Source organism: Antrostomus carolinensis, unplaced genomic scaffold, assembly GCF_000700745.2.
Source record: "Antrostomus carolinensis isolate BGI_N321 unplaced genomic scaffold, ASM70074v2 scaffold29635, whole genome shotgun sequence".
Taxonomy (NCBI): domain Eukaryota; kingdom Metazoa; phylum Chordata; class Aves; order Caprimulgiformes; family Caprimulgidae; genus Antrostomus; species Antrostomus carolinensis.
In genome coordinates, this window is record NW_010317635.1 from 503 (window position 1) to 9,115 (window position 8,613).

At 40.0% G+C, this 8,613-nt stretch overlaps 1 protein-coding gene across 1 annotated transcript in view; it reads left to right on the plus strand.

Annotated features, from left to right (window-relative positions):
• The first annotated feature begins 244 nt into the window (after positions 1–244).
• Positions 245–8,613, plus strand: part of DRC8 (dynein regulatory complex subunit 8) — a 17,037-nt gene continuing 8,668 nt past the window's right edge. The window contains exons 1-2 of the mRNA XM_010168653.1: positions 245–262; positions 4,544–4,635. Coding sequence (XP_010166955.1) covers positions 245–262; positions 4,544–4,635 — 110 coding nt within the window. The remainder of the gene's footprint in view (positions 263–4,543; positions 4,636–8,613) is intronic.

The following is an 8,613-nucleotide window of genomic DNA, read 5'->3' on the forward strand; positions in this document are numbered from 1 at the left end:
AGGGTAGTTAAATACCATAGCTTGGATCTGTGAGCAGGAAGAGAAGGTTCACTGAAGCTGAGTGGAGATTGCAGGGGGCTTTAAGACTCACGTTTTCTCATGTGGCTGCCTGCACAATCATATCCTCTCTTGTGTCCATTGCCTTCTTAAAAATATTCATTTTTCTTCATGACAGTCTTTCCATCCCCTTCCCAGTTTTCAGCTGACAGGACCAACATTGCTGCCCGCTTTTTTGGTTGAAATAATGACTAGTGAGAAGGAGAAGAAATGGTCCTGGAATATGTAGCCACTGCTACAATTCTGTACTTTGTACTGATAAGCCCTGGTTAGTGGATGGGGAGAACTACAAAAGAGCTGTTGGTAACACCACTTTTAAATAAAACCAGAACAACAACATGTAAATGACTCCAAAACTGTCTGTCGCTGAGTTGGGGTCACCCAGTTGTGTCCCTTGTCCTTTCAGACTGACTAGTTCAGCAAGGCAGCCCTGTATAAAAAGTGTTCCTGTCACCAGAGACCTCAGGGGTTTCTTCACACCTACTTGTAACCCTAACATAGTATCATGAGGAGAAGGTGGAGTAATTAATGAGGTGTCCACATACATATAGGTGTTTAAATGTAAAGTTGACTATATTTATTAAAATATACCTAGATTAATATTTATAAAGATTAATGTTTCAGGTGTGTTAAGTAGTAACACTAAGTAATAAAATGAAGTCCACTGGTGCTTCTACAAATCAGCCCTTAATTTTATTCTTTACATAGCATGAAAAGAGTTTCAGAGTATCACATTGTGTAAGAAGGTTCATCAGGCTGTATTGGGACTAAATCTTTTTCTGTGAGCAGCAGCCAGATGCTGCTGCCCAGCATTTTAGGTGGTTGTTTAATGTTGGCCTACCTGTTCTTTTGATACTGCTTTTTCCTGCACGTAGCTTCTCTTCAGTGAAAGGAAGGGTTGGCTTTTTGAACCATCAGAGGAACTGGCCCTGAGGAAGAAAAGAAAGCAAGCTCATACAGTTAAAGGAATGGTAGAATCTATCAAACTGTATCAACTAGAAATCACTTTTAAAAATGTTCATTACTCAAGAGTCTGGCAGAGCCACATCTTTTTCTTTAATTGCTTCTGATCCCTACGAAGACTGAAGCTGTGGTCTTTGAAGAGGAAATGTCACAACTGAGGCAGGTGTGCTGCTTAAGAGCTGACTTCAAATAGGCTTTGGAGTGCTGGGGAACAGTCTGGACAAGCTGAAGAGGAAGAATTCAGTCTGAAAGAACCAGCAGAATTAATTTGGGAGTCCCAGATCCCTGCCAGTCTTACTTAACTGGCAGCGTCTAGAGCTGTATCTAGTTCATGCTAAACAAACTGGGAAAGTAGCAGAGGATAGTACAGGAAAGGAAACTGATAGTGAGTACACTTTTCAGTTAATGCTCCTGGAGAATGGATTTTAAGAAATTTTGTCTTCTTATTGCATATGTGGTAGGAAAATAAATAAGAATGAGAAAATGAGAAAAAATGGCAATTATCTGGAGCATTTTAGCAGCATATAAAAGGAAATAGTATATCATCCCTACAGGACGTGTTTGAGGGAGTAAGTAGTTGTAGGTGTTGGAATCTTTTTTTGATATAGTGTGTTTAAATATTTATTTATTTAAGCCATTAGAAGTAATCAGATAATTTTATCTTTGTTATTATGTATTGTTTTTCTAGTTAGTAGAATAAGTGAGCGAAATGTTTTATTCAATCAGAGTGTAGGCATTTCTGTCTTGAAAACTGCTAAAAAATTGCTCCACAGGGCAACATGAAACTTTAATTGATCTACCCATGGAGCAGAGTCTCCTTGTACAGAAAGATTTCAGTACATTAGAGCATCACATCTGCTGAGTTAACTGCATGTCTGATCTCTTGTTGCCATTCTTGAAGGTATAATTTTAAATCTTTATCCATTACTTATCCTAGAGCTAGAATCTGTCTTTTTCTCCCTCCCAAAGAGAGATTTAGAGTGAGTCATAAAAGTCTTCATATAACTAGCTTTTCCATCCTGAACTATGTTGAACATCTTTGGCTTTCATTCCTAAAGGGTTGACAAGAGATTTAGGCAATAGCTTATTAGGTGTTCACTCATCTCACAGAGAGTCTTCGAGAGGACTACGGTGTATTAGGTTTGCTTCCATGGATCCGTGGATATGGCTCTTAATCACAGCTTCCTCTCAGTTCTTGGAAGTAATATAGATTGTCTGGTACCTAGATTTAATCATCAAGTTCATTTCATTTCAGAACCTTTGTCAGGCCTCTTGAAACAGGTAAGATGAATGTATACTGTTTTCACAGAAGGAAAAGCTTGAAAAGGCTGGATGGCTCCATAGTTCCAGTAGTGGAAATCTCTCCCTGACTCCTCCTGGTTAATTTTTATTTCTATAGAAGGCTCACTCATCAAGCCAAGAATATACAGCTATAAATATCCCTTCAGCATTTCTCTACTGCAAGACACAGTGTACAATTGAAGTGTCTGATGTCAGGAACTAAACCCCAGCAGTCTACATTGGAGAATAGATCCAGGACTCTCTGAAATCCTGAAAAACTCCCATCAAATTTAGTAGTTAGAGAGTCTTTAGGGCCTCTTCTACAAGGAATCATGTCCACTTAGATTTAACTGAGTTGTTTGGAAAGGAATTAAATGTGGATTTTACTGCTCAGGCACATAAAAGGTAGGCATTATTGTCAAGCTATGAAAAAAATACGGCTTCTCCTCTATCTGGGGACTGAACAGGGCTCTTCCTCAGTGAGCTCCAGTCTCCAATCCATCGTACATGTACCTGCCCTTGCTTCCATCAGGGGAATAAAGTCAGAGAGAGGAATACAAAATATATTCCTACCTCTCTTCTCTTCACATATCCTCTGGGGGAGTTCAGTACCAAACACAGATGGGAAGCAGCAGGCACTTGTACCTTTATAAGGGGATGTGCCTCTGTTCTATATGAAAAAGAGCTTCTTTATATCTGGGCCAATCTACTCCTATATTGAAGTGCTGGCAGCCTGTGGTGGGTTGACCTTGGCCAGCTGTCAGGCACCCACCCATCTGCACTCTGCCCTCCTCCACAGCACTGGCAGAGAAAATACAATGAAAAAGCTCATGGGTTGAGATAAAGACAGGGAGATTACAAAGCCAGTGTACCATTTAGCTATGTTTAGTTCAGATATCTTTTGGCAGAAAACAGACATTTCTGTCATGAGGGTAAGAGAGCAAATGAAAAAAAAATGGCTGTAGACTGCAGCCCCAGGGATTCCCAGACTATTTGGATTGTGGAAAACTACATATGAAATTGTTATACCTGTGGAAACAAGGTCCAGTGGTTTAGTGCTGGTCAGAGCTGCTCAACAACACTTAACACCAGATGAGCCTCAAGAAGAAGATAAATCAGTTCTAATAGAGGAGGGGTACATTGTAATTATTATGTTGAAAATACAGCAGAGGTGTGCAAATGAGAAAGCAAGTGTACTTGATACCAATCTCATGTTCTGTCTGTCACTCAGATTTTCCCTGTGGTGTCTCTGTGAGGGCTATGGGGCTAACTCACAAAATGCTGCCTCCCAAAAGTTAGTTTGCCAGCTGGGGCAGTATATAGCCACAGGAACCAAAAGGTCAAGATCATATCACTTTGCTTCCTGTATTCGGTCTTTTGGAGTCGAACTATGACGTTAATAAATGGGCTAACCAGTTCACTCTTATTTACCTTGGTTTCCTTGCCAGGAAGCTTTTTTTTTTGAGATAGACCCTTTTCTCTCTTTACATTTTTATTTTTGGAATTTATTTCCTGGTACTTCCCTTACCCCAGAATGAAATTTCTGGCTTTAGATGAGATATAATTGTGGTAGCTTGCGGTTCTTCTTTCCCCAATCTTTGAGATGGAGATATAAAAAGGAAATGAAGCAAATTACTCCTTCCCCTTCACTGAGATAGTCTTCCTTTCCAAACTCTTACAATAAATTATTTACCATGAGATATATTCACTGTGCACATATCTTGGCCACTTCTTTATTGCTGGTTGTCAGCTTTTTATACATTATGGCTAACTTAGTGGACATGAGAACACTTAAGTTTCTTTGGATGCAGGGTGAAGAGACTCAGCCCTATCTCAGGGCACATCTGGGCCCACGTTGACCTTGCTCGTACCACTGGCACCACGGTGTCCAGGAATGGCTCAGGCTTGTGGTCCAGAAGGAGCTGTGGCACACTCTGGACAGAGTCCACACTTGGACACTTAGGTGATCATGCAGCTGAGACACACCATTACCACCAGACTTGTTGGAGCTGCAGAGCCATAGCAAGGCCATATAGAAATTATAGATTCTGCATTGAGAGTGGTTTTGTTTTTTTTTGTTTGTTTTTTTTTTTTTTTCAGAATAACTTCTGCTTTTTCGAAGTACCTTTCCTGTCTACCTGTCTGTCAGTTTTTGGTGCTTCTGTGGTCGCAATTCTCAAATTGGAAATAAATCAATTGCAAGAGCTCAATGAACCTTTTTTTTACTTTTCTTATGTTTCTTTCTGCAGATTGTGCAGTAGCTGAAGTTGAGAAAAAGATTAAAGAGGCCTTTGAGATTTTTGACCATGAATGCAATAACACTGTGGACATCAGGTTTGTAAATATCTTCACACAGCAATATTACAGGGTCTAGTATAGAGATAAATAACTCCCTAAACCTTCATCTGCTTTATCAGAAAATGTAATTGAAACAGTCCTTTTGGTCCTGATTGGACAAGTATGTCTTTGCTTATTTAATAGACATTTTGCATTGTTCTGTGGTTGAAGACTGAGACTGGCTTGAGAGCGGGATGCTGGGACTGGTGGAGTCAAGAGAAAAGAGGAAACTGCAGCTAGACAAGAAGTCTAAGGCTACAGTTCTTACTAGCAGACCTCTGCTCTGATAGCTCATTTGGCGCTATAGGTCCTGGATCCCATATGCATCCCCTTGCTTTCATATTAGTCCCAGCACATCAAGGAGTGTCCCTGCCAGTGTGTGTTACAGTTACCTGCTCTCAGTAGGTGTCCCCAACCACAATGCATCCTGCACGTCTCTATTCCTCTAGGGTAATGTGGGAGGTGGAGGTTGTTTTTAGGAGACTTGGAAGAAAATGTCATATAATTTGATTATATAGCATAATAATAATAGTAATAATAATAATAATAATAATCAACCAAACATAAAGATGATCGTACTTGATAGCACTGAAAGTCCATTTATCCCAGTACCCTCATCTGAGCTACTAGTAGCTACTTGGGAGAGGAATATAAGGAATTGAGCAAATGCTCAGTATTTCTTGTTGTTTTTTGTACATCTGCCACATTATGATTTGAGTGACGCCTGGGTTTTTTTGGCTTATGATAAATACTGAACAATTGTTCTCTATTAATGTTCTCGACACCATTAATGATCTCATAGCTGCCTGTCACATCCCTCCTCCATCACAGTAGTTTAAGACTGAAGACTCTGGATGTGTTTAATCTCTTAGGAGATGCCATTCCATAGTGCTGGCCATTCCTTTTTTGTGCTCATTCTTGTTCAGCTGTCTCCTTTTTGAAATGAGATGACCAGAACTGGGTGAAAGGGATGCACAGATGGGAGTCAGGAGGGAGAGCTGCATCTTCTATACCGATAGCATGCAATGTTGTGGAAATACAAACAAAATATATATCTGAGGGAGTAAGAAAAAGTTCAGTGGAAGGAAAAAACATGGACTGATAGACTGATAGATCAGGGCATAACTGGCTACAGGATACAGAGCTAAAGGAAGTAAAATTTTAAAATTCCCAAATAATCTTAATTCTGGTGGTTTTTAATTCTGGTATTTTTTAAGTTCAGCTATTTGACAGTGCTATTTTAACTTAATTTTAACATAAACATCCATACGTATAGCAGTATGGCTTTTGTTATACAGAAAGCACATGTTTATGTCTCACTGAGCAGGTTCTGATTTTGTTGCAAGCTGTTATCATTAAAGTTTACTGAAGTAATTTTTCATATTTCCAGTTATGATTTTCACAGGTATATCACCAGAGCTTTTAATTCTAAATCAAGTACTGAGTATAAACACTACAAAGGAGTGTGAGAACTGGCGAAATGGTTGTCATTAGACATTCCTCACAAAGACAAATTGGAAAACATCTTTAAATGTTCCAAACATCTTTTTCTACATTAAAAAACAGAGGCTAGGGAGATGCAAAATATTTATGTGGTGGTTTTAGCAATGCATGCTTACTAGTGCCTCTAAATTTAAGTAATTATGGCTACTTCATAGAAGTGAAATAATTTTTCAGTGATACTAGACAGGGTGAGTTTCAGGGTATGTCTCCACACTCAGTACGCTTGCTGTTCCCTCACTCACAGGGCTCTTTGGGAAGGGTGCTCACCCAAATCTCTCAGCCCATCCCAAGGGAGGTGCCTGATGGCTGGGGCTGCCCAGTGCCCCTGGCTGCTCTGCTCCAGGCTGGGCGGTGGGACGGGCCCTGGCTGTGGGGTTCTGCCCTGCCACACTCCATGGGGAGCCCCTTCCACTACCACCATGCCATCCCTGGGGAGCCCCTAGCCCTCACTGTGCCATAGAATATGAGTTGTTTGTCATTTACATCTGCAGTCCTGGGTAAATACCTATAAAAGTCGCTGTGCTCCTCGCTCTACTGTATAATGCATATAGAGCTTGATAAAATGTTACAACAATGAAATGATACAGATAGACTTGTTTGAAAATTTGTTAATTCAGACAGTAAGTCATAACATGTGAAAGGGGGCATTCAAAAGTCTATTTAACATAGTATATGCACAATTTCACATTAATTTTTTATCATAGTACAGTTACTGACAATGAGCAATAATTTATTGTCTAATTATTCCTAGGTTCATATTGCAGGGCTGTTTCACAGTGATGGGATTATTAATGGCTGATTATCTTGTATCAGAAGGTGGCAGTACAGCACTATTCTTAACCACAATTGTAGACATATGAATATTATTGCCTGAAATATTGAATATCTGTGAAGAACATGGAAAATTACACTGGCCTGACAGGCCAACACAAGTATTGTATGACTCCTAATGCAAATGCAAGTTACTAAGAAACTAAGCAGGAGGAAGAGAGTATTGTTTCATGCTGCTTACAACACACTCTGGGTCAAGGGCTTTAATGATTTTACAAATCTTGTCATTTAAAGTGTTATATCTAGGGTGAAAACCATGACCCAAAATTTTATTGTGTCTGTGTTACAAAACTTGTATGGACATAAACTCATTTTAACCATCATTTTTGCTAGAAACAAAACAGCAGAAACTGCAGCTACTGAACTAAGTGAGAGGAAGTGGCTGGGAGGAAAATACAATTTCCTGTCTTGGTCCTTTAAACTCTATGTTACTACCAAATGTGACATGGATTTTTTGACCACAGACACTTCAGACAATATCCCCTCATGCTGGCACGCACACAGACTGACAGATTTTGCAAACTCTTTCAGGCCCTGCCTTACCTTAGCCACATCACAGTTTTGCTGATGTGGGAGGTGAAGCAGGAGGTTGATGGCAGTCTTCCCATCTCTGTCAGTCTGTGAGAGTAGGAATAGTGTGGGACAGCAGGGAGGCATGATTTGTGTTGAGTATGTTACTGGGGGAGGCAGAAAATATTTACAAGTATCTTTTAGCTGGATAAGATGAAGGAGTGCAGGAGTAAGAACATCAAACACAGTATATCTGTGTTTGTGTATATCTGTGCATAGGATGCACGGACAAGGATTATAAAACTAGGACTAAATGTTTGACCTCATTGAGGCCAATGGCCAAACTTCCATTCACGTCCACAAGGGACAAGGTTTCACTGAGGCATTTGAGCCGGTGGCTTCATTTCATAGCAACTCTGTGTGCAGGACTGGGTTTTGTTTTGTAACTATTTTTGTGCAGCCATCCTTTTCCTATCTTTTGTCTATTGTAGTGCTTCTCGCATGTTTTCAGAGTGGGAGCTCCTTGGGATCTGTCTGAGGAGGCCAAAGACTGACCCATATAATTTTGTGGCATACTTTGTGTGCCACATTTGAAGCCTTACTGTTGTAAGATGATTTAAACTGAGTGTTTAAGTGTTTAAGGCCAGGCTGGATGAGGCTTTGAGCAACCTGGTCTAGTGGAAGGTGTCCCTGCTGATGGCAGGGCGGTTGGAACTAGATGATCTTTAAGGTCCCTTCCAACCCAAACCATTCTATGATTCTATGATTCTATGATTTTACAAAGGTCATCGTTTCTTGTATCTACCATTTGTTAGGTGATCAATTTTTTCCACCAAATGTACTAGTGAAGGTGAGGAAACCACAAAGGTCTGAATCATGGGAACCACCAGCACTGTGGATGCTTATTCAAATGTGCTTGAATTTCTGTGTTGTAGCATTTGAGTAAAAATGTCAAGCAATATTGATGCTTCTGTTATTTTGTTTTCAATCATACCATAAATCTCATTAGTACTCTTTTTTACAGCTTTTCAGTGCTTTAGCATCTCGTCTGTGATGTTGCTCATCTTTAACTTTTTTGAGGCGTTGCCACTTTCGTCAGAATTTTATTTATAGCGTCAGAACAGCTGCACC